This window comes from Nerophis lumbriciformis, linkage group LG32 (assembly GCF_033978685.3).
Source record: "Nerophis lumbriciformis linkage group LG32, RoL_Nlum_v2.1, whole genome shotgun sequence".
Lineage (NCBI taxonomy): Eukaryota > Metazoa > Chordata > Actinopteri > Syngnathiformes > Syngnathidae > Nerophis > Nerophis lumbriciformis.
The window spans coordinates 3,369,316-3,396,416 of NC_084579.2; the positions used below are offsets into that span (position 1 = coordinate 3,369,316).

General features: G+C 42.9%; 1 protein-coding gene across 5 annotated transcripts in view; it reads left to right on the top strand.

The window, feature by feature from the left end:
* The window catches only part of LOC133575017 (rho GTPase-activating protein 44-like), a 69,468-nt gene that overhangs the window by 15,598 nt on the left and 26,769 nt on the right, over positions 1-27,101 (top strand). For 4 of the 5 annotated variants that reach the window (XM_061927469.2, XM_061927471.2, XM_061927472.2 and 1 more), the window contains exons 2-10: positions 15,233-15,272; positions 19,862-19,981; positions 20,067-20,143; positions 20,752-20,863; positions 22,129-22,205; positions 22,284-22,401; positions 22,487-22,555; positions 22,625-22,706; positions 25,464-25,591. In XM_061927469.2, coding sequence (XP_061783453.1) covers positions 15,233-15,272; positions 19,862-19,981; positions 20,067-20,143; positions 20,752-20,863; positions 22,129-22,205; positions 22,284-22,401; positions 22,487-22,555; positions 22,625-22,706; positions 25,464-25,591 — 823 coding nt within the window. The remainder of the gene's footprint in view (positions 1-15,232; positions 15,273-19,861; positions 19,982-20,066; positions 20,144-20,751; positions 20,864-22,128; positions 22,206-22,283; positions 22,402-22,486; positions 22,556-22,624; positions 22,707-25,463; positions 25,592-27,101) is intronic. The other variant, XM_072912087.1, reaches the window with a different exon arrangement.

The following is a 27,101-nucleotide window of genomic DNA, read 5'->3' on the forward strand; positions in this document are numbered from 1 at the left end:
AGCCGCACACCGCTTGGCCTGTCGGTACTTGTCCGCTGCCTCAGGAGTCCTATGAGCCAAAAGAACCCGATAGGACTCCTTCTTCAGCTTGACGGCATCCCTCACCGCCGGTGTCCACCAACGGGTTGTAGGATTACCGCCACGACAAGCACCAACTACCTTGCGGCCACAGCTCCAATCAGCCGCCTCGACAATAGAGGCGCGGAACATGGTCCATTCGGACTCAATGTCCAGCACCTCCCTCGTGACATGTTCAAAGTTCTTCCGGAGGTGGGAATTGAAACTCTCTCTGACAGGAGACTCTGCCAGACGTTCCCAGCAAACCCTCACAATGCGTTTGGGCCTGCCAGGTCTGTCCGGCATCCTCCCCCACCATCGCAGCCAACTCACCACCAGGTGGTGATCGGTAGAAAGCTCCGCCCCTCTCTTCACCCGAGTGTCCAAAACATGACGCCGCAAATCGGATGACACAACTACAAAGTCGATCATGGAACTGCGGCCTAGGGTGTCCTGGTGCCAAGTGCACATATGGACACCCTTATGTTTGAACATGGTGTTCGTTATGGACAATCTGTGACGGGCACAAAAGTCCAATAACATAACACCGCTCGGGTTCAGATCCGGGCAGCCATTCTTCCCAATCACGCCTCTCCAGGTTTCACTGTCGCTGCCAACATGAGCATTGAAGTCCCCCAGTAGAACGAGGGAATCACCCGGGGGCGCACTCTCAAGTACTCCCTCGAGTGAATCCAAAAAGGGTGGGTACTCTGAGCTGCGGTTTGGCGCGTAAGCGCAAACCACAGTCAGGACCCGTTCCCCCACCCGAAGGCGGAGGGAAGCTACCCTCTCGTCCACCGGGTTGAACTCCAACGTACAGGCTCTGAGCCGGGGGGAAACAAGAATTGCCACCCCAGCCCGTCGCCTCTCACTGCCGGCAACGCCAGAGTGGAAGAGAGTCCAGCCCCTCTCGAGAGAACTGGTTCCAGAGCCCTTGCTGTGCGTCGAAGTGAGTCCGACTATATCTAGCCGGAACTTCTCCACCTCGCGCACTACCTCAGGCTCCTTCCCCCCCAGCGAGGTGACGTTCCACGTCCCAAGAGCTAGCTTCTGTAGCCGAGGATCGGACCGCCAAGTGCCCTGCCCTCGGCTGCCGCCCAGCTCACATCGCACCCGACCTCTATGACCCCTACTATGGGTGGTGAGCCCATTGGAGGGGGGACCCACGTTGCCTCTTCGGGCTGTGCCCGGCCGGGCCCCATGGGGACAGGCCCGGCCACCAGGCGCTCGCCATCGTGCCCCACCTCCGGGCCTGGCTCCAGAGGGGGGCCCCGGTGACCCGCGTCCGGGCAAGGGAAATCTGGGTTCCTTGCTTGTTTTCTTCATAGAGGTCTTCGAGCTGCTCTTTGTCTGATCCCTCACCTAGGAACAGTTTGTCTTGGGAGACCCTACCAGGGGGCATAAAGCCCCCGGACAACATAGCTCCTAGGATCATTGGGACACGCAAACTCCTCTACCACGTTAAGGTGGCAGCTCAGAGAGGAGTAATGGATACATAAATAATATAATTGAATATTAAGAGTATGTGAAAATTAAACTCCTACCTTGTTTACCTTCATGACGACTTCCTTAAAGTTTTGTACTCAATCAGAAATATGAAGCAGCTAAAATGTGCCAAAAACAGATAAGTGTGGAGAGAGTGTTCATCATGCATTGGAATGGATTTAAAAGGCTGTCATTTGCAATTTTTTTATGCTGACTTTACGTTTTTTGTAATGCCCACAAAGTTCTGTGAGCAGGTTGTGTTTTGTGTTTGTTGAATTGTTGCGCTGGTTAAATTTTTCACGCTCCATGACCAGGGAAGGTTGTTTGGATTGGGTAATATAAGTGAATGCTGTGCACCTATGCACATTAATGGCTATTGACGTAAGTTACTTTTGTTGGCCACTAGATGGTGACAAAATGGTAGTTATCACACTGCAGACGCTATTGTATATTTTTATAATAAAACACTGCGCCCAAATTGCTCATTGGGCCGGAATAGAAGACGGCAGCGGGCCACAGTTTGGACACACCTGGTCTACAGTATGTCTCCTCTTTTGGCCGGACTATCCAGTTTTTGTCCTTCTTTTCCTGGCGTGTTTTATTGAAATATCAATGACACGATGCCCTATCTATCATAGTGTGTGTGTGTGTGTGTGTGTGTGTGTGTGTGTGTGTGTGTGTGTGTGTGTGTGTGTGTGTGTGTGTCCTTTAAGGACGCTGGTGAGAAACATCTGTGCTTGGTGATGACCTTTGACCCGCAGTTTGTTGGTTCTACTTTGCCTGGGATTAGACGGACACATCCCGAGATGTTTGTCCTGCACGTGTAATCCAGCACTTAGTCAACAACTTTTCCCAGCTGTCTCCTGCTCTGACACCAAAAAGCAGCAGAAGGCTGCGGCCAACTCGCGCAGCTGGGAGCACATGCGACACACCCCTGTGGCCATGGCAACCTGGGTTCCCCCCCCGGGGGGGATTTGACCCGCCCAGCTGCAGTCTGCACGCTCTGCATGAGCCTCAGCTGGAAACACGGAACGTTCTAAGTTGTCAGCTGACGTCGCTGAGAACCGGACCAAGGCAGGAAATGACATCACAGGCGGGGAGCGACCATCTGTCATGTAGCTGAGAAGAAAAGGGTTCACCATGATGGCCTTGGCTACATCCTGGAACACCTGTGACTAACAGAACCTCCTCATCACTGCTAACTTTGACACTGACGTTCTTCCAACTGTTATGTCTTATGGGAACAATAACACCTTCATAACATAACTACTGTCATAATAGGAACATAACATGAGGGGAACATTAAGGAAGCAGGAGGGGAACATGAAGGGAACATGAGAGGAGCATGAGGCAACATGAAGGAAGCCTGAGGGGAACATGAAGGGAACGTGACGGTAACATGAAAAGAACATGTAGGGAACATGAGAGAACATGAAGGGAAGGTGAGGGTAACATGACAAGTACATGTAGGGAACATGAACAGAACATGAAGGGAACGTGAGGATAACATGAAAAAAACATGTAGGGAACATGAAGGGAAGGTGAGGGGAACATGAACAAAATATGAAGGGAACATGAAACGAACATGAGAGGAACATGAAGGGAACATGAGGATAACATTAGGCGAACATGAAGGGAACATGAAGTGAACATGAAAGGACTTGAAGAGAACATGATGGGAACATGAAGGTAACATGAGGGGAGCATGAGGGGAACATGAGGAGAACATGATGGGAACATGAAGGTAACATGAGGGGAACATAAGGAGAACATGATGGGAACATGATGACAACATGATGGGAACATGAAGGGAACATGAGGGGAACATGAAAAGAACACAAAGGGAACATGAAGAGAACAATGATGGGAACATGAAGGAAACATGAAAATAACATGAAGGGAACATGAAGGGAACATGAGAGGAGCATGAGGCAACATGAAGGAAGCATGAGGGGAACATGAGAGAACATGAAGGGAACATAAGGGTAACATGAAAATAACATGTAGGGAACATGAACAGCACATGAGGATAACATGAAAAGAACATGTAGGGAACATGAAGGGAATGTGAGGATAACATGACAATAACATGTAGGGAACACAAAGGGAAGGTGAGGGGAACATGAACAAAATATGAAGGGAACATGAAACGAACATTAGAGGAACATGAAGGGAACATGAGTATAACATTAAGGGAACATGAAAATAACATGAAGGGAACATGAAGAGAACATGATGGGAACATGAGGGGAACATGAAGAGAACATGATGGGAAAATGAAGACAACATGATGGGAACATGAGGGGAACATGAAAAGAACACGAAGGGAACATGAAAAGAACATGAAGGGAACATGAAGAGAACACGAAGGGAACATGAAAAGAACATGAAGGGAACATGAAGAGAACAATGATGGGAACATGAAGGAAACATGAAGTGAATATGAGGGGAACATGAAGGGAACATGAGGGGGACATGAAGAGAACATGATGGGAAAGTGAAAAGAACATGAGGGGAACATTAAGGGAAGATACAAATAACATTATGGGGAAATTAGAGGAACATGTGGGGAACATTAAGGGAACATAAAAATAACATTAAAGGGAAATAAGAGGAACATGAAGGGAACATGAAAAGAACATGTGGGGAACATGAAGAGAACGTGAGGATAACATGAAAAGAACATGTAGGGAACACAAAGGGAAGGTGAGGGGAACATGAACAAAATATGAAGGGAACATGAAACGAACATGACAGGAACATGAAGGGAACATGAGGATAACATTAGGCGAACATGAAGGGAACATGAAGTGAACATGAAAGGACTTGAAGAGAACATGATGGGAACATGAAGGTAACATGAGGGGAACATGAGGAGAACATGATGGGAACATGAAGGTAACATGAGGGGAACATGAGGAGAACATGATGGGAACATGATGGGAACATGAAGGGAACATGAGGGGAACATGAAAAGAACACGAAGGGAACATGAAGAGAACAATGATGGGAACATGAAGGAAACATGAAAATAACATGAAGGGAGCAGGAAGGGAACATGAGAGGAGCATGAGGCAACATGAAGGAAGCATGAGGGGAATATGAGAGAACATGAAGGGAGCAGGAAGGGAACATGAGAGGAGCATGAGGCAACATGAAGGAAGCATGAGGGGAACATGAGAGAACATGAAGGGAACGTAAGGGTAACATGAAAATAACATGTAGGGAACATGAACAGCACATGAGGATAACATGAAAAGAACATGTAGGGAACATGAAGGGAATGTGAGGATAACATGACAATAACATGTAGGGAACACAAAGGGAAGGTGAGGGGAACATGAACAAAATATGAAGGGAACATGAAACGAACATTAGAGGAACATGAAGGGAACATGAGTATAACATTAAGGGAACATGAAAATAACATGAAGGGAACATGAAGAGAACATGATGGGAACATGAGGGGAACATGAAGAGAACATGATGGGAAAATGAAGACAACATGATGGGAACATGAGGGGAACATGAAAAGAACACGAAGGGAACATGAAAAGAACATGAAGGGAACATGAAGAGAACAATGATGGGAACATGAAGGAAACATGAAGTGAATATGAGGGGAACATGAAGGGAACATGAGGGGGACATGAAGAGAACATGATGGGAACATGAAAAGAACATGAGGGGAACATTAAGGGAAGATACAAATAACATTATGGGGAAATTAGAGGAACATGTGGGGAACATTAAGGGAACATAAAAATAACATTAAAGGGAAATAAGAGGAACATGAAGGGAACATGAAAAGAACATGTGGGGAACATGAAGAGAACGTGAGGATAACATGAAAAGAACATGTAGGGAACACAAAGGGAAGGTGAGGGGAACATGAACAAAATATGAAGGGAACATGAAACGAACATGAGAGGAACATGAAGGGAACATGAGGATAACATTAGGCGAACATGAAGGGAACATGAAGTGAACATGAAAGGACTTGAAGAGAACATGATGGGAACATGAAGGTAACATGAGGGGAACATGAGGAGAACATGATGGGAACAAGAAGGTAACATGAGGGGAACATGAGGAGAACATGATGGGAACATGATGGGAACATGAAGGGAACATGAGGGGAACATGAAAAGAACACGAAAGGAACATGAAGAGAACAATGATGGGAACATGAAGGACACATGAAAATAACATGAAGGGAGCAGGAAGGGAACATGAGAGGAGCATGAGGCAACATGAAGGAAGCATGAGGGGAATATGAGAGAACATGAAGGGAGCAGGAAGGGAACATGAGAGGAGCATGAGGCAACATGAAGGAAGCATGAGGGGAACATGAGAGAACATGAAGGGAACGTAAGGGTAACATGAAAATAACATGTAGGGAACATGAACAGCACATGAGGATAACATGAAAAGAACATGTAGGGAACATGAAGGGAATGTGAGGATAACATGACAATAACATGTAGGGAACACAAAGGGAAGGTGAGGGGAACATGAACAAAATATGAAGGGAACGTGAAACGAACATGAGAGGAACATGAAGGGAACATGAGTATAACATTAAGGGAACATGAAAATAACATGAAGGGAACATGAAGAGAACATGATGGGAACATGAAGAGAACATGATGGGAAAATGAAGACAACATGATGGGAACATGAGGGGAACATGAAAAGAACACGAAGGGAACATGAAAAGAACATGAAGGGAACATGAAGAGAACACGAAGGGAACATGAAAAGAACATGAAGGGAACATGAAGAGAACAATGATGGGAACATGAAGGAAACATGAAGTGAATATGAGGGGAACATGAAGGTAACATGAGGGGGACATGAAGGAAACATGATGGGAACATGAAAAGAACATGAGGGGAACATTAAGGGAAGATACAAATAACATTATGGGGAAATTAGAGGAACATGTGGGGAACATTAAGGGAACATAAAAATAACATTAAAGGGAAATAAGAGGAACATGAAGGGAACATGAAAAGAACATGTGGGGAACATGAAGAGAACGTGAGGATAACATGAAAAGAACATGTAGGGAACACAAAGGGAAGGTGAGGGGAACATGAACAAAATATGAAGGGAACATGAAACGAACATGAGAGGAACATGAAGGGAACATGAGGATAACATTAGGCGAACATGAAGGGAACATGAAGTGAACATGAAAGGACTTGAAGAGAACATGATGGGAACATGAAGGTAACATGAGGGGAACATGAGGAGAACATGATGGGAACATGAAGGTAACATGAGGGGAACATGAGGAGAACATGATGGGAACATGATGACAACATGATGGGAACATGAAGGGAACATGAGGGGAACATGAAAAGAACACGAAGGGAACATGAAGAGAACAATGATGGGAACATGAAGGAAACATGAAAATAACATGAAGGGAGCAGGAAGGGAACACGAGAGGAGCATGAGGCAACATGAAGGAAGCATGAGGGGAACATGAGAGAACATGAAGGGAGCAGGAAGGGAACATGAAGGGAACATGAGAGGAGCATGAGGCAACATGAAGGAAGCATGAGGGGAACATGAGAGAACATGAAGGGAACATGAGGGGAACATGAAAAGAACACGAAGGGAACATGAAGAGAACAATGATGGGAACATGAAGGACACATGAAAATAACATGAAGGGAGCAGGAAGGGAACATGAGAGGAGCATGAGGCAACATGAAGGAAGCATGAGGGGAACATGAGAGAACATGAAGGGAACGTAAGGGTAACATGAAAATAACATGTAGGGAACATGAACAGCACATGAGGATAACATGAAAAGAACATGTAGGGAACATGAAGGGAATGTGAGGATAACATGACAATAACATGTAGGGAACACAAAGGGAAGGTGAGGGGAACATGAACAAAATATGAAGGGAACGTGAAACGAACATGAGAGGAACATGAAGGGAACATGAGTATAACATTAAGGGAACATGAAAATAACATGAAGGGAACATGAAGAGAACATGATGGGAACATGAAGAGAACATGATGGGAAAATGAAGACAACATGATGGGAACATGAGGGGAACATGAAAAGAACACGAAGGGAACATGAAAAGAACATGAAGGGAACATGAAAAGAACATGAAGGGAACATGAAGAGAACAATGATGGGAACATGAAGGAAACATGAAGTGAATATGAGGGGAACATGAAGGTAACATGAGGGGGACATGAAGGAAACATGATGGGAACATGAAAAGAACATGAGGGGAACATTAAGGGAAGATACAAATAACATTATGGGGAAATTAGAGGAACATGTGGGGAACATTAAGGGAACATAAAAATAACATTAAAGGGAAATAAGAGGAACATGAAGGGAACATGAAAAGAACATGTGGGGAACATGAAGAGAACGTGAGGATAACATGAAAAGAACATGTAGGGAACACAAAGGGAAGGTGAGGGGAACATGAACAAAATATGAAGGGAACATGAAACGAACATGAGAGGAACATGAAGGGAACATGAGGATAACATTAGGCGAACATGAAGGGAACATGAAGTGAACATGAAAGGACTTGAAGAGAACATGATGGGAACATGAAGGTAACATGAGGGGAACATGAGGAGAACATGATGGGAACATGAAGGTAACATGAGGGGAACATGAGGAGAACATGATGGGAACATGATGACAACATGATGGGAACATGAAGGGAACATGAGGGGAACATGAAAAGAACACGAAGGGAACATGAAGAGAACAATGATGGGAACATGAAGGAAACATGAAAATAACATGAAGGGAGCAGGAAGGGAACACGAGAGGAGCATGAGGCAACATGAAGGAAGCATGAGGGGAACATGAGAGAACATGAAGGGAGCAGGAAGGGAACATGAAGGGAACATGAGAGGAGCATGAGGCAACATGAAGGAAGCATGAGGGGAACATGAGAGAACATGAAGGGAACATAAGGGTAACATGAAAATAACATGGAGGGAACATGAACAGCACATGAGGATAACATGAAAAGAACATGTAGGGAACATGAAGGGAATGTGAGGATAACATGACAATAACATGTAGGGAACACAAAGGGAAGGTGAGGGGAACATGAACAAAATATGAAGGGAACATGAAACGAACATGAGAGGAACATGAAGGGAACATGAGTATAACATTAAGGGAACATGAAAATAACATGAAGGGAACATGAAGAGAACATGATGGGAACATGAGGGGAACATGAAGAGAACATGATGGGAAAATGAAGACAACATGATGGGAACATGAGGGGAACATGAAAAGAACACGAAGGGAACATGAAAAGAACATGAAGGGAACATGAAGAGAACACGAAGGGAACATGAAAAGAACATGAAGGGAACATGAAGAGAACAATGATGGGAACATGAAGGAAACATGAAGTGAATATGAGGGGAACATGAAGGGAACATGAGGGGGACATGAAGAGAACATGATGGGAACATGAAAAGAACATGAGGGGAACATTAAGGGAAGATACAAATAACATTATGGGGAAATTAGAGGAACATGTGGGGAACATTAAGGGAACATAAAAATAACATTAAAGGGAAATAAGAGGAACATGAAGGGAACATGAAAAGAACATGTGGGGAACATGAAGAGAACGTGAGGATAACATGAAAAGAACACGTAGGGAACACAAAGGGAAGGTGAGGGGAACATGAACAAAATATGAAGGGAACATGAAACGAACATGAGAGGAACATGAAGGGAACATGAGGATAACATTAGGCGAACATGAAGGGAACATGAAGTGAACATGAAAGGACTTGAAGAGAACATGATGGGAACATGAAGGTAACATGAGGGGAACATGAGGAGAACATGATGGGAACATGAAGGTAACATGAGGGGAACATGAGGAGAACATGATGGGAACATGATGACAACATGATGGGAACAAGAAGGGAACATGAGGGGAACATGAAAAGAACACGAAGGGAACATGAAGAGAACAATGATGGGAACATGAAGGAAACATGAAGGGAGCAGGAAGGGAACATGAGAGGAGCATGAGGCAACATGAAGGAAGCATGAGGGGAACATGAGAGAACATGAAGGGAGCAGGAAGGGAACATGAAGGGAACATGAGAGGAGCATGAGGCAACATGAAGGAAGCATGAGGGGAACATGAGAGAACATGAAGGGAACGTAAGGGTAACATGAAAATAACATGTAGGGAACATGAACAGCACATGAGGATAACATGAAAAGAACATGTAGGGAACATGAAGGGAATGTGAGGATAACATGACAATAAAATGTAGGGAACACAAAGGGAAGGTGAGGGGAACATGAACAAAATATGAAGGGAACATGAAACGAACATGAGAGGAACATGAAGGGAACATGAGTATAACATTAAGGGAACATGAAAATAACATGAAGGGAACATGAAGAGAACATGAGGGGAACATGAAGAGAACATGATGGGAAAATGAAGACAACATGATGGGAGCATGAGGGGAACATGAAAAGAACACGAAGGGAACATGAGAAGAACATGAAGAGAACAATGATGGGAACATGAAGGAAACATGAAGTGAATATGAGGGGAACATGAAGGGAACATGAGGGGGACATGAAGAGAACATGATGGGAACATGAAAAGAACATGAGGGGAACATTAAGGAAAGATAAAAATAACATTATGGAGAAATGAGAGGAACATGTGGGGAACATTAAGAGGAAATAAGAGGAACATGAAGGGAACATGAAAAGAACATGTGGGGAACATTAGGGAACATAAAAAGAACATGAAAAGAACATGGAAAGAACATGATGGGAACATTAGAGAACATAAAAAGAACATGAAGGGAACATGAAAAGAACATGAAGAGAACATGAAAAGAACATGATGGGAACATTAGGGAACATGAAGGGAACATGAAAAGAACATGAAAAGAACATGATGGGAACATTAGGGAACATAATAATAACATGAAGAGAACATGAAAAGAACATGTGGGGAACATTAGGGAACATGTGGGGAACATGAAGGGAAAATAAAAAGAACATGGAGGGAACACCCGGGCGCCAGACGACGCTCCACACTGGGCCTCAACCCGGGTGACCTCATTAAGGCGTTACCATGGCGACTGTTGTTAAGGGAGCTGATGACGCTGACCGTGTCTCCTTTCCTTCCACGCAGCTGTACATGTGTCAGCCCCTTGTAACCATGGCAACAGCTGTTGTTGCTATGGCCTGCGTGCATGGAAGCAATGTTAAACATGATACAGGTGGATACAAACATTGATATGTGTTACTGAAGAAATGTTAAACATGATACAGGTGGATACAAACATTGATATGTGTTACTGAAGAAATGTTAAACATGATACAGGTGGATACAAACATTGATATGTGTTATTGAAGGAATGTTAAACATGATACAGGTGGATACAAACATTGATATGTGTTACTGAAGGAATGTTAAACATGATACAGGTGGATACAAACATTGATATGTGTTATTGAAGGAATGTTAAACATGATACAGGTGGATACAAACATTGCTATGTGTTATCGAAGGAATGTTAAACATGATACAGGTGGATACAAACATTGATATGTGTTATTGAAGGAATGTTAAACATGATACAGGTGGATACAAACATTGATATGTGTTACTGAAGGAATGTTAAACATGATACAGGTGGATACAAACATTGATATGTGTTACTGAAGGAATGTTAAACATGATACAGGTGGATACAAACATTGATATGTGTTATTGAAGGAATGTTAAACATGATACAGGTGGATACAAACATTGCTATGTGTTATTGAAGGAATGTTAAACATGATACAGGTGGATACAAACATTGATATGTGTTATTGAAGGAATGTTAAACATGATACAGGTGGATACAAACATTGATATGTGTTACTGAATGAATGTTAAACATGATACAGGTGGATACAAACATTGATATGTGTTATTGAAGGAATGTTAAACATGATACAGGTGGATACAAACATTGATATGTGTTATTGAAGGAATGTTAAACATGATACAGGTGGATACAAACATTGATATGTGTTATTGAAGGAATGTTAAACATGATACAGGTGGATACAAACATTGCTATGTGTTATCGAAGGAATGTTAAACATGATACAGGTGGATACAAACATTGATATGTGTTATTGAAGGAATGTTAAACATGATACAGGTAGATACAAACATTGATATGTGTTATTGAAGGAATGTTAAACATGATACAGGTGGATACAAACATTGATATGTGTTACTGAAGGAATGTTAAACATGATACAGGTGGATACAAACATTGATATGTGTTACTGAAGGAATGTTAAACATGATACAGGTGGATACAAACATTGCTATGTGTTATTGAAGGAATGTTAAACATGATACAGGTGGATACAAACATTGATATGTGTTATTGAAGGAATGTTAAACATGATACAGGTGGATACAAACATTGATATGTGTTACTGAAGGAATGTTAAACATGATACAGGTGGATACAAACATTGATATGTGTTACTGAAGGAATGTTAAACATGATACAGGTGGATACAAACATTGCTATGTGTTATTGAAGGAATGTTAAAATGATACAGGTGGATACAAACATTGATATGTGTTACTGAAGGAATGTTAAACATGATACAGGTGGATACAAACATTGATATGTGTTATTGAAGGAATGTTAAACATGATACAGGTGGATACAAACATTGATATGTGTTACTGAAGGAATGTTAAACATAATACAGGTGGATACAAACATTGATATGTGTTATTGAAGGAATGTTAAACATGATACAGGTGGATGCAAACATTGATATGTGTTATTGAAGGAATGTTAAACATGATACAGGTGGATACAAACATTGATGTGTGTTATTGAAGGAATGTTAAACATGATACAGGTGGATACAAACATTGATATGTGTTATTGAAGCAATGTTAAACATGATACAGGTGGATACAAACATTGATATGTGTTACTGAAGGAATGTTAAACATGATACAGGTGGATACAAACATTGATATGTGTTATTGAAGGAATGTTAAACATGATACAGGTGGATACAAACATTGATATGTGTTACTGAAGCAATGTTAAACATGATACAGGTGGATACAAACATTGATATGTGTTATTGAAGGAATGTTAAACATGATACAGGTGAATACAAACATTGATATGTGTTATTGAAGCAATGTTAAACATGATACAGGTGGATACAAACATTGATATGTGTTATTGAAGCAATGTTAAACATGATACAGGTGGATACAAACATTGATATGTGTTATTTAAGGAATGTTAAACATGATACAGGTGGATACAAACATTGATATGTGTTATTGAAGGAATGTTAAACATGATACAGGTAGATACAAACATTGATATGTGTTTCTGAAGGAATGTTAAACATGATACAGGTAGATACAAACATTGATATGTGTTATTGAAGGAATGTTAAACATGATACAAGTGGATACAAACATTGATATGTGTTACTGAAGGAATGTTAAACATGATACAGGTGGATACAAACATTGATATGTGTTACTGAAGGAATGTTAAACATGATACAGGTAGATACAAACATTGATATGTGTTTCTGAAGGAATGTTAAACATGATACAGGTAGATACAAACATTGATATGTGTTATTGAAGGAATGTTAAACATGATACAGGTGGATACAAACATTGATATGTGTTATTGAAGGAATGTTAAACATGATACAGGTGGATACAAACATTGATATGTGTTACTGAAGGAATGTTAAACATGATACAGGTGGATACAAACATTGATATGTGTTACTGAAGGAATGTTAAACATGATACAGGTGGATACAAACATTGATATGTGTTATTGAAGGAATGTTAAACATGATACAGGTAGATACAAACATTGATATGTGTTTCTGAAGGAATGTTAAACATGATACAGGTGGATACAAACATTGATATGTGTTATTGAAGGAATGTTAAACATGATACAGGTGGATACAAACATTGATATGTGTTATTGAAGGAATGTTAAACATGATACAGGTAGATACAAACATTGATATATGTTTCTGAAGGAATGTTAAACATGATACAGGTAGATACAAACATTGATATGTGTTATTGAAGGAATGTTAAACATGATACAGGTGGATACAAACATTGATATGTGTTATTGAAGGAATGTTAAACATGATACAGGTGGATACAAACATTGATATGTGTTATTGAAGGAATGTTAAACATGATACAGGTGGATACAAACATTGATATGTGTTACTGAAGAAATGTTAAACATGATACAGGTGGATACAAACATTGATATGTGTTATTGAAGGAATGTTAAACATGATACAGGTGGATACAAACATTGATATGTGTTATTGAAGGAATGTTAAACATGATACAGGTGGATACAAACATTGATATGTGTTACTGAAGAAATGTTAAACATGATACAGGTGGATACAAACATTGATATGTGTTATTGAAGGAATGTTAAACATGATACAGGTGGATACAAACATTGCTATGTGTTATTGAAGGAATGTTAAACATGATACAGGTGGATACAAACATTGATATGTGTTACTGAAGAAATGTTAAACATGATACAGGTGGATACAAACATTGATATGTGTTATTGAAGGAATGTTAAACATGATACAGGTGGATACAAACATTACCTGCTTTCTTCCTGCCTAGAAGAGGGAAAAAGAAAAACTATTTTTAGATAGATATCGATAACGTGTCTATCGTGATAAATACTGATATCATTGTATCGGCCAGCCCTGGTATCAGTTATATATCTGAGGAGTCAGAAGGATGTTTAAGCAAAACGACACGGTGGACCACTATGTAGCAGCCTGGTGCTTGTGTTCAGTCTTTCACATCACGTTGAAATAAGAAGGCAGTCGTCCATCCCATAGTCGAACTGGGAAAAGATTTCCTGCTGGGCCCTGGTTGCCATGGCGACCCACCGGCTAGTTCAACAATTGCACGGGGCTGAAAGGCCTCGGTGACATCACTGGTAATCCCAGCGTTGGCGCTGACACTGTGTGTCTGTTAGTGGGAGCACACACACACACACACACACACACACACACGCACACACACACACACACACACAGTAGAGCCTGTTGTCACGGCGACTATAAGCAGAGAGATTGATGGCTGATGAGGGAAAGAAGTGACAGAACCAGATAGTCAGGTCTCCTTCTGACTACCCCCCCACCCAGGACCCTCCTGGTGGGCTCCTGAGAGCTAGCGAGGGGATGTGGAGGAGGAAGCTGAGGATCAGCAGGTCTCTACTTCTGCAACTTGTTGTTTTTTTCACTTGGAAACGTTGTCATCAGACCTGGCCATAGTGGTGTTGTTGTTGTTGTTTGTTCCAAGCAGATGTTGCGTCTCCTCATGTTGTCCTACAGTCTCGGAACAAAAGTGTTCTGTGATCGCCCCAACTGTCATAAAAAGAAAGAAAGCGTGAATAATTGCTGCGGGCTGACCCTGCTAGGCTAATAACGAAAGGCAGAAAAGGGCACGTGTGTAATGTGCGTGTTTCCCAGTTGCCACGGCAACCGTGTTCTTCAAGTGGCCTGATTTGCAATGACCGCCTTCTTGTCTTGTGTTTGTTCCTGCAGGGCCGAGAAGACTGAAGTGTTGAGTGAAGATCTCCTGCAGGTATGAGCGTGCACGTCAGGTTCTCATGTGTGCACGTCAGGTTCTCATATGTGCACATCTGGTTCTCATGTGTGCATGTCAGGTTCTCGTGTGTGCACGTCAGGTTCTCATGTGTGCACGTCTGGTTCTCATGTGTGCACGTGTGGTTCTCATGTGTGCATGCGAGGTTCTCATGTGTGCACGTCAGGTTCTCATGTGTGCACGTGTGGTTCTCATGTGTGCAAGCGAGGTTCTCATGTGTGCACGTCAGGTTCTCATGTGTGCACGTCAGGTTCTCATGTGTGCACGTCAGGTTCTCATGTGTGCACGTGTGGTTCTCATGTGTGCACGTCTGGTTCTCATATGTGCACATCTGGTTCTCATGTGTGCATGTGTGGTTCTCATGTGTGCACGTCAGGTTCTCATGTGTGCACGTGTGGTTCTCATATGTGCACGTCTGGTTCTCATGTGTGCACGTGTGGTTCTCATGTGTGCATGCGAGGTTCTCATGTGTGCACGTCAGGTTCTCATGTGTGCACGTGTGGTTCTCATGTGTGCAAACGAGGTTCTCATGTGTGCACGTCAGGTTCTCATGTGTGCACGTCAGGTTCTCATGTGTGCACGTCAGGTTCTCATGTGTGCACGTGTGGTTCTCATGTGTGCACGTCTGGTTCTCATATGTGCACATCTGGTTCTCATGTGTGCATGTGTGGTTCTCATGTGTGCACGTCAGGTTCTCATGTGTGCACGTGTGGTTCTCATGTGTGCACGTCTGGTTCTCATATGTGCACATCTGGTTCTCATGTGTGCATGTGTGGTTCTCCTGTGTGCACGTCAGGTTCTCATGTGTGCACGTCAGGTTCTCATGTGTGCACGTGTGGTTCTCATGTGTGCACGTGTGGTTCTCATGTGTGCACATGATGTTCTCATGTGTGCACATGTGGTTCTCCTGTGTGCACGTCAGGTTCTCATGTGTGCACGTGTGGTTCTCATGTGTGCACGTGTGGTTCTCATGTGTGCATGTGTGGTTCTCATGTGTGCACGTGTGGTTCTCATGTGTGCACGTCAGGTTCTCATGTGTGCACGTGTGGTTCTCATGTGTGCTCGTGTGGTTCTCATGTGTGCACGTGTGGTTCTCATGTGTGCATGTGTGGTTCTCCTGTGTGCACGTCAGGTTCTCATGTGTGCACGTCAGGTTCTCATGTGTGCACGTGTGGTTCTCATGTGTGCACGTGTGGTTCTCATGTGTGCATGCAGTGGAACCTCAATTCAAAAATCCAGGTTTGTATTCATTTCCATTCTAAATCGAGTCATAGTTCTATAAATTGATTGATATCAATCTAAAAATGATAAGAATAAAAAATAAATGAATAATATGTTTTTAAATGTGTTTTATAAATATTCTTTTTTGTTTTAGTTTTGAGGCAACATTCATTCAAGCAAAAGGGTTTTCCTGTTTTTGAAAAAGTTTCACGCTAAAGTTCTAAGTATAAAGTTTCAAATATTACATTGCAAGAATCGTGTTGAATCGAGACTCGATTCTGAATCGACTCGACACCCCAGGAATCGGAATGGGGTCGACTAGTGAGGTGCCCAAAAATATGCATCCCTAGTTTGTACAGTGAAGCAGAGTTCCCCATAAGAAACATGAACAATAATTGGTTCCAGCCTCGCCAAAATCCTTATTTGAGGAAAAGAATGCACACTTTGAAGACACTATACGTGTGTGTGTATATACAGTATGTGTATATGTGTATATACTGTATATATATGTGTGTATATATGTATATGTGTATATATATGTATATTTATATATCAGAATCAGAATCAGAATCAGCTTTATTGTCATTACGCAAGGTAACGAGATTGAGGCCATTCCATACAGTGCGATGTGTGCATGCAAGAAAAACAATGTGCAAATATATAAAAATATAAAAAATGTAGAAGTGCAATGAATATGGTGTGAAATGAATATATACATGAAAAAAAGCAAAACAAAAACAGGGTGGTTGGTGGAATGGGTTATTGCACCGAAGAGAAGGCAGTTATGAGGGACAATGGGGCAGTCCGTTCAGGATGGTTATGGCCCTGGGGAAGAAGCTGTTCTTTAGCCTGTTTGTTTTGGTTTTAATGCACCTGTAGCGCTTCCCAGAGGGCAGCAGGTGGAACAGGTCAGAGCCAGGGTGGGTGCTGTCCTTGATGATGGCACTGGCTCTGTTGAGGCAGCGGGAGGTGTAGATGTCCGTCAGAGGGGGGAGAGGGCGGCCGGTGATCTTCTGAGCCGTCTTGACCACTCTTTGCAGCCTCTCCCTGTCTGCTGCAGTGCAGCTGCCGTACCATACCGTAATACAGTAGGTCAGCAGGCTCTCGATGGACGAGCGGTAGAAGGTCAGCAGCAGGTCAGGCTTCAGGTTGTACTTCCCGAGGACTCTAAGGAAGTGTAGCCGCTGCTGAGCCTTCTTGATGATTGATGTGGTGTTGACTGTCCAGGAGAAGTCATTAGAGATGTGGACTCCAAGGTACCTGAAGGTGTGGACCCTCTCTACACGCTCGCCGTTGATGTAGAGGGGGGCAGGGTCGGTGCTGCTCCTCCTGAAGTCGACGATGATCTCTCTGGTCTTGCTGGTGTTGAGAGCGAGGTTGTTCTCCGAAGACCAGGCCGTCAGCTTCAGGACCTCCTCTCTGTAGGCAGCCTCGTCACCCCTGGAGATGAGCCCGACCACTGTGGTATCGTCGGCGAACTTGACGGTAAGGTTGTCACTGTGGGCCGGACTGCAGTCATGGGTGTAAAGGCAGTAGAGGAGGGGGCTCAGCACACAGCCCTGTGGGGAGCCGATGCTCAGCGTGCGGGAGGATGAGAGGTGCGGGCCAAGTCTCACATTCTGGGGTCGGTCCGTTAGGAAGTCCCTTATCCAGGCGTTTGTGAGCGGGGGGAGGCCAAGAGTGTCCAGTTTATTGCAGAGTCTGTCCGGGATTATTGTATTGAAGGCAGAGCTATAGTCCACAGAGAGCATCCGGACGTAGCTCTGCTGCTGCTCCAGGTGGTTCAGAGCAGAGTGGAGAGCAACAGCGATGGCGTCCTCTGTGGACCTGTTCGCCCGGTATGCGAACTGGTGGGGGTCGAAGTCTGGAGGGATATGGTCCTTGATGTGCTGGAGAACAAGTCGCTCGAAGCACTTCATGATTACCGGAGTGAGGGCCACTGGTCGGTAATCATTCAGGCTGGTGATGGGAGACTTCTTCGGCACCGGGATTATTGTAGATGACTTCAGGCAGGATGGGATGACTGCCTGAGCCAGGGAGAGGTTGAAGATCCTGGTGAGGGGGGGAGCGAGCTGGTGGGCGCACGTCCTGAGCACCTTTCCAGGTACTCCGTCTGGTCCGGTAGCCTTCCTGGGGTTCACAGCCAGGAGCACTCGTCTGACACTGTGCTCCTGTACAGTGAGTGGAGTGGCGCCGGAGCCCGGTGGGGGCGGGGGCAGGGCTGGAGCAGATGAGTGTCGCTGGGGGGTTTCGAAACGGGCAAAGAAACAGTTAAGCTCCTCTGCCAGTGTCGCACTCTGATCCGCAGTTGTCATATTGCAGCCTCTGAATATATGTAAATGTATATATATGTATGTATACTAATACTGTATATGTATGTATGTATGTATATACTGTATAAATATGTATGTGTGTATATATGCATATAGGGGACGGCGTGGCGAAGTTGGTAGAGTGGCCGTGCCAGCAATCAGAGGGTTGCTGGTTACTGGGTAAATTGGTGCAGTTCAGCTAAATGTGTTGCTTTTCTGACATGGACTTGTTTCTTCAGCATTGTCCACACTTTTAAGTCAGGACTTTGGGAAGGCCATTCTAAAACCTTCATTCTAGCTTGATTTAGCCATTCCTTTACCACTTTTAAGGTGTGTTTGGGGTCATTGTCCTGTTGGAACACCCAACCTCCGGGCTGATGATTTTAGCTTGTCCTGAACAATTTGGAGCTAATCCTCCTTTTTCATTGTCTCATTTAAAGCAGCAGTTCCATTGGCAGCAAAAGAGAACCAGAGCATAATACTACCACCACCATGCTTGACAGTATGCATGGTGTTCCTGTGATTAAAGGCCTCAACTTTTCTCCTCCAAACATATCGCTGGGTATTGTGGCCAAACAGCTCCATTTTTGTTTCATCCGACCACAGAACTTTCCTCCAGAAGGTCTTATCTTTGTCCATGTGATGTCAGATGAAACACAATACCCAGCAATATGTTTGGAGGACAAAAAGGTGAGACCTTTAATCGCCTGCTCTTAAAAAGGTACACCACCATGTTGCCACAATAATACAAAAACAAGTTAAAAAGTAAAATCCTTTTTACCTTCCTGTCAGACAAGTGTGAATTATTTCTCTTACCTAAGTTTAAGTCCACAGCGATTCCCTACTATTTACCAGGCCGCACCCGGAGGCTTCCAGCGGCACACTAAATGAACGAGGCGTTCGCACACAGGAGACATAATTGGCTGGATGTAAAAGCTTGTAAATACAACATTCGGTAAATCGAGGGTTTGTCAAGCCAGGTTCCGCTGTAACATTCAGCAGGAGAGAAAGCTTTTATTTTGTCTTTGTTGCCAGGCTGAGAAGCGCCTGGAGCTGGTCAAGCAGGTCTCTCACAGCACGCACAAGAGGCTGGCGGCGTGTCTGCAGAGCCAGCAGGGCGTGGACGTGGACAAGAAGTCGGTCAGGTCGCCGTCGGTGAGCGCGGCCACACACGTGTACACGCTTTTATTTTGGCGAGGCCGCGTGCTGTTGCGGTGATTGACTCGTGTGATGTTTTCAGAAGAAGCTTCCCCTCGCCACGCTCGCACAATGTATGGTGGAGGGGGCCGCCGTGCTCGGGGACGAGTCTCTACTCGGGTGAGTACGCACACACCACAGATCCTTTATTTAGAAACGTATCGAAATACATTTTGGTACCATCGGGACCATCGGCGGTGTATCCCTTTATGAAGGATGCCTGTGCGTGACTTAGTTTAACGTGGGGAGACTGGTGCACAGACAGTCACCACACCATCCTTGACAGAATGGGGTCAGGGTCCAGTGGCATGGAGTCCAAGACGACTGGGGACCCTTTTCTGCTGCAGCCTTCTTCCGCCATCGCAGCCGTTGTGGTAGTTCTTAAAACTACCGTCTTCCGACTGCTCCGCCGTTGAGGTCTTCACCGTATCCCGGGCTAGGGGGCAGTCAGGTACTAGGCCCTTGCCAAGGGCCACCTCGGGTAACAGTAGTAGAGGGGTTAAGCTCCTAGTGCCCCAAGACCCCATAGAGGAGCCTCCACTGCCGGATGCACTTTAACGTCATGCCCAGGACACAAAGATCGAGAAAATACTCGAAGTATCGAGACCACCCTAGCATACACACACACACACACACACACACACACACACACACACACACACACTTACTCAACACTGCGTGGATGTTGATTAGCATCATTTCAACGTCTGCGGTCGTCCGTCCTGCAGGAAGATGCTGAAGCTGTGCGGCGAGACCCAGGACCAACTGGCTCAGGAGCTGGTCCTGCTGGAAGTCACCATCGAGCGGGAGGTCCTGGATCCGCTCGACGACCTCGCGGAGGTAGGAGCATGTGTCAGGTTCAAACACCAAACCATCTATTAAACAAGACAAGAAGCAAGGAATCAAACAGAGACAGGATTCTATTTAGCGCATGAGGAGAGAGTGTGAACCTGTACCCTCGTACAGTATTACCCCACGCTCTGAGGAAGGGGTTCCACGCCTCCTTCCTTTATTTCCTGATTTCATAGCTGCAGCTGCTTCTAAGGGGAAGGGGTCATAAACAGCTGCTGCGCTGGGTCATAAACAGTTCAAACAAAAAAAGGTGCTTGGAGCGGTGTCAGGTTTGCCTCCTCTCTACTCGTAGATTTCGGGTCCTTCCTGTGGCAGTCCAATAGATCAAAGAAACCGACACCTCCACGTCGCATCCCATCGCACCAGAGGGTTTAGTTCTCAGGCTGTTCAATGAATGACAGGTGCATGAATTGAAGATGAACTATTTATTTTATACCAAAAGAGTAAGTAGAAACAATAGTGATATCAGCTGTGGGGGAGGGGGCGGAGCCATTTAAAGCTCGAAGCATTCTCTAAAATGATTATGATTTTGTCCACCTCGGTTGTTAAAGTTCAAGTTAAAGTACCAATGATTGTCTCACACACACACTAGGTGTGGCAAAATTATTCTCGGCATTGACCCATCACCCTTGATCATCCCCTGGGAGGCGAGGGGAGCAGTGAGCAGCAGCGGTGGCCACGCCCGGGAATCCTTTTTGGTGTTGTAACCCCAAATTCCAACCCGTGATGCTGAGTGCCAAGCAGGGAGGTAATGGCTCCCATTTGTATAGTCTTTGGTATGACTCGGCCGCGGGGTTTGAACTCACAACCCACCCATCTCAGGTCATGCCTTGACATGGATCGAAACTGAAAGTTACCTCGGTGTGTGTTAATGCCACCATTAAAACTAGAGTTTGTGTGCATAGAAAAGAAACCGGGTGAGATCAGTGTGTTCTCTTCAAGCAAAACGAAGGCCAAAGTTCGTCATTTCTAAGCTCCGTTTGCTCCAAGCTGGAAAAATATTGAATATAAATCCACAAAGTCCCTGTTGGAGGGGATGAAAGTGAGCTGTGGTTGTGACCGCATTGCAACACCTGCGGGCTTGTTGTAAAATAATCTGCATGAGAGCAGTGTGTGTGTGTGTATGTGTGTGTGTGTGTGTGTGTGTGTGTGTGTGTGTGTGTGTGTGTGTGTGTGTGTGTGTGTGTGTGTGTGTGTGTGTGTCGCCCTCGTTCACACCTGACTACAAAAGTCCCTTTTTTCCTTTTCTTCAGGTGGAAATCCCAAACATCCAGAAACAAAGGAAACATTTAGCCAAGCTGGTCCTGGACATGGACTCTGCACGCACTCGGTCAGTGTGTGTGTGTGTGTGTGTGTGTGTGTGTGCGTGTCGTCCATGCTAACTTCTTGTCCGCTGAAACGCCGGCAGCTACTACCAGTCCGGCAAGTCGTCGGGCCTGTCCAGCAGTCTGCAGCCGGCGGGGGCCAAGGCCGACCACCTGAGGGAGGAGATGGAGGAGGCCGCCAACCGCATGGAGATCTGTCGGGTCAGAGGTCACCCTCGCGTGCATGTGCATCTCGGACAATGTGTGTCTTGCTCCAGGCTCACTCGCTTTGCCGCCCCCTCCCTAGGACCAGCTGTCGGCAGACATGTACGGTTTCATGGCCAAGGAACTGGACCACGCCAGCTACTTCCAGACGGTGAGCGCCCCGCCACGTGCACGCACCCTCGCGCACGTGCACACGCTCACCTGTCCTCTCGCCCCGCAGCTGATCGAAGTCCAGGCCGAGTACCACAGGAAGTCGCTGGAGCTGCTGCAGAACGTTCTGCCGCAGATTAAAGCTCACCAGGGTGAGGAGCGCACACACATTTTTGTTTTTCTTACCTTCTTGAGACCTGCGAAAAATACCCGTCTCTTTTGGACCACCCTTTCTAGATATATAAATATTTGTATTTACAACATTAATAACATATACATACTAGGGCTGCAGCTAACGATTATTTTTCTATTGATTAATCTATAGATTATTTTTTCGATTAATCGGTTAATCTATAGATTATTTTTTTCGATTAATCTATAGATTCTTTTTCCTTTTACCGATTTTTTTTTTTATTTAAAATGAAGAGGAAAAAATAAATGTAGGCCATTTTTTTCAAAAGGCATGGCTTTTATTTACAAAAAAAAAAGTATGGCCACTCAGTCAACATTGACAACATGACAAAATATTCTGTAACAATGTAAACATTTAAAACTTTTAACATTTAACAAAATTAAAAGTAGCTTATTTGCTTTTTAATGTGCAAATATAAAAGTAAACATCCAGTGCAAATCTTAATATTCTGGAATAGTATAAGCATTTCAAAAGTAAAAGTATTGCTTATTTTGCTTTAAAATGTGCAAAAATAAAGATAAACCTCCAATACAAAAAAGTGCAAAATGGAAATATTCTGTAACAAGTGTAAACATTTCAACAAAAGTAAAAGTATTGCTTATTTGCTAAAATGTGCAAAAATAAAGCTAAACATCCAATACAAAAAAGTGTACAGTGTAAACATTTCAACAAAAGTAAAAGTATTGCTTATTTTGCTTAATAACACAACAATGATAGTATGATTAAAGTGAAAGTTAATTGTTGGTTTGTACATAGTATATGTAACTGTTAATGTTGTAAAAGGTATTTGCACAACTAATTAACGTTAGCGTTTGTGACACGTCTTGTGCCGTGGGGTTCTTTCAGGACCGACAGACTGAACGCCAGACGGCTTTGCCAGGTTTACAATCTTTTAATTTTACACAAAGTCTTTTCTCTTCCAACTGCGCGGATCGCGCACCTGGGCACGATTGCGGCGTCGCTCCCGGCGCGCCCCGCCTCGCCGCTCGCTGGCCGCCGCCGCCTCTCCACAGCGTTAAAGAGGAGCGCGTCTTTGTAAACACTGAACAGGCACGCCAAACGCGCCTCTCAGAGCGAAAAGGTGCTTTAGTTTATGAATTTACAACGCAGATACAAATGACACATTCATGTTTTTGTGTAATAATGACAACGTATACGCACGCGGACGATTGACTTGTTGATGGTGATGGCAAGAACGCAGTCGGGGGTTTTCTTTTCAAATGTTCGTTCATAGCCGTTGTGCTGCTATGATAGGCCATTTCCGCTCGACACAGTGTGCATACAATTAGAAATACTCCCACACTTTTGACGACTTTTGGCGTGCTTTTTTCCCCTCGCTCGCATCGTCTGCTTGGCGCTCCGCCATGACAGTAGTGTGACGTAAATATGCGACGCGCCGACGCACAAAAACGGCGTCGACGTATTTATGTAACCGATGACGTCGACTATGTCGACGCGTCGTTTCAGCCTTAATACATACTATGCAAATGTAAAAAAGCTTGTTGTGAAAAATGAGTTGGAATTTCACACGGAAAAAGGTCACAATTTCACAAGAAAAACTTAGAATTTTGGCAGTATTATAACGGAAGTCGTCATTTTAGTCAAAATTTTACAAGATCTGTGCAATATTCTGATAAAAGTTGGAATTTTACTCAATAACCGTCGCAATTTTACAAGAAAAGCTTAAAATTTGGGCAATTTTATGAAAAAAGTCGTAATTTTACTCGACAAAAGTCACAATTTCATAAGAAGACTTTACAATTTTGGCAATATGATAATAATAATCGGAATTTTTACTTGGCGAAATTATGAGAAAAGTCATAATTTGACTAAAAAAATGTCACTATTTCACAAGAACAATAAAAAATGTCACTATACAACAACAAAAATGTAATTTTAAATGTTGGAATTGTATATGACAAATGTCACCATTTTGCATTAAAAAGTAATACATTTAAATAAAAAAGTAATACAGTTACATTAAAAAGTAATACATTTACATAAAAAAGTACTAATTTTACGAGATAATATTGCAACATTACAGAAACAGAAAGGATATGAGAAATTGTTCCCAATTTTATAAGAAAAAAGTTGACACATTGTGAAAATAAGACTGCTTTTAATTAATTAATATTATTTTCTTTTTTTGGGAATTGGTTATTATTCTTCATTATTTACTTTGTTATTATATATTATAAAATATATATTATATATTTGTTATTTTATATATATATATATATATTATTTTATTGTTTTATATATATATTTTTTATTTTATTTTATATATTTTTTATTTTAATTAATTGTGGCCAAAAGGGGCGCATTTCAATTTCTTACACACACTTGTTATTACATATGTTGACCAGAGGGGGAGCACTTCAAATTTTTACACACACTTGTTATTTCATATGTTGACCAGAGGGGGAGCACTTTTAAAAGCGACACACAGTCAATTAGAAAAATCCCTCCTTTTTGGGACCACCCTCATGTTGATAGATGTCACCAGCAGGGGTGCAAATGAGACATTGTCTATTAGATGCAATGTTATTGATTTATGTCATCACTTGTTCACACCTCCTCATATGGAAGATACTTTTCCTTCTTCATGTCTCAAGAAGGCTAGAAATACAAAAACACACAGAGCTGCATTTGCATCTAACTGTGCGTGTGTGTGTGTGTGTGTGTGTGTGTGTGTGTGTGTGTGTGTGTGTGTCAGAGTCGTGGGCAGAGAAGCCGTGCTACGGGAAGCCATTGGAGGAGCACTTAGAGCTCAGCGGGAGAGACATTGCTTTTCCCATCGAGGCTTGTGTCACCATGCTGCTGGAGTGTGGCATGCAGGAGGAGGTCAGCGCGCACACACACACACACACACACACACACACACACACACACACACACACACACACACACACACACACACACACACACACTCAAAGTCTCCCTAAATCCATGGAATTATTCCTTGAAGTTTTAAACATTAATAAAAAAAAGATTTTGGGGAAATAAAGGTATCCAGGGGTGTCCAAACTACGACCCACAGGCCCAAATGAAGAGGCTGGTGGTCGTACATGACCTGCGGGCCGTAGTTTGGACACCCCTGGGCACATTTATTTCCCCAAAATCTGTTTTTTTTTGTCATGAGTTTATGAGTTCAATAAAGCATGGCACCATGCTTTCAAATTAGCTTTGATTACCAGGTGGTTCCTGAATGCACCATGCTTTCAAATTAACTTTGATTACCAGGTGGTTCCTGAATGCACCATGCTTTCAAATGAACTTTGATTACCAGGTGGTTCCTGAATGCACCATGCTTTCTAATTAACTGTGATTACCAGGTGGTTCCTGAATGCACCATGTTTTCAAATTTACTTTGATTACCAGGTGGTTCCTGAATGCACCATGCTTTCAAATGAACTTTGATTACCAGGTGGTTCCTGAATGCACCATGTTTTCAAATTTACTTTGATTACCAGGTGGTTCCTGAATGCACCATGCTTTCAAATGAACTTTGATTACCAGGTGGTTCCTGAATGCACCATGTTTTCAAATTTACTTTGATTACCAGGTGGTTCCTGAATGCACCATGCTTTCAAATTAACTTTGATTACCAGGTGGTACCTGAATGCACCAAGCATTCAAATTAACTTTGATTACCAGGTGGTTCCTGAATGCACCATGCTTTCAAATTATTTATATATATATATATATATATATATATATATATATATATGTATGTACATATATATATGTATACTTATATACACACACATGTATGTGTATGTATATATACATACAGTATATACATATATACATACATACACATATATATGTATGTGTGTGTATATATGTATGTATGTGTATGTATATATATTTATATATATATATATATATATATATATATATATATATAGAAGTGTGTGTGTTTATATATGTGTGTTTATATATGTATATATACTGTATATATGTACAGTATGTATATATATATATATGTATATATATAAATATAGGTGTGTGTGTGTGTGTGTTTATATATATGTATATATACTGTATATATATATATATATATATATATATATATATATATATATATATATATTAGAGATGCGCGGATAGGCAATTTATTTCATCCGCAACCGCGTCAGAAAGTCGTCAACCATCCGCCATCCACCCGATGTAACGTTTGATCAGAACTGCACCCGCCCGCCATCCGCCCGATCTAATATAGATGATGCAAGGCATTAGTGAGCCTGCCAACTACTCCGGTTTTCCCGTAATTCGTACGGTTTTCATCAACCTATTCCGGGTTTTTCATTAATTAAAAAAAAAAAAAAGGGTGAAAACTATGCGAATTGCA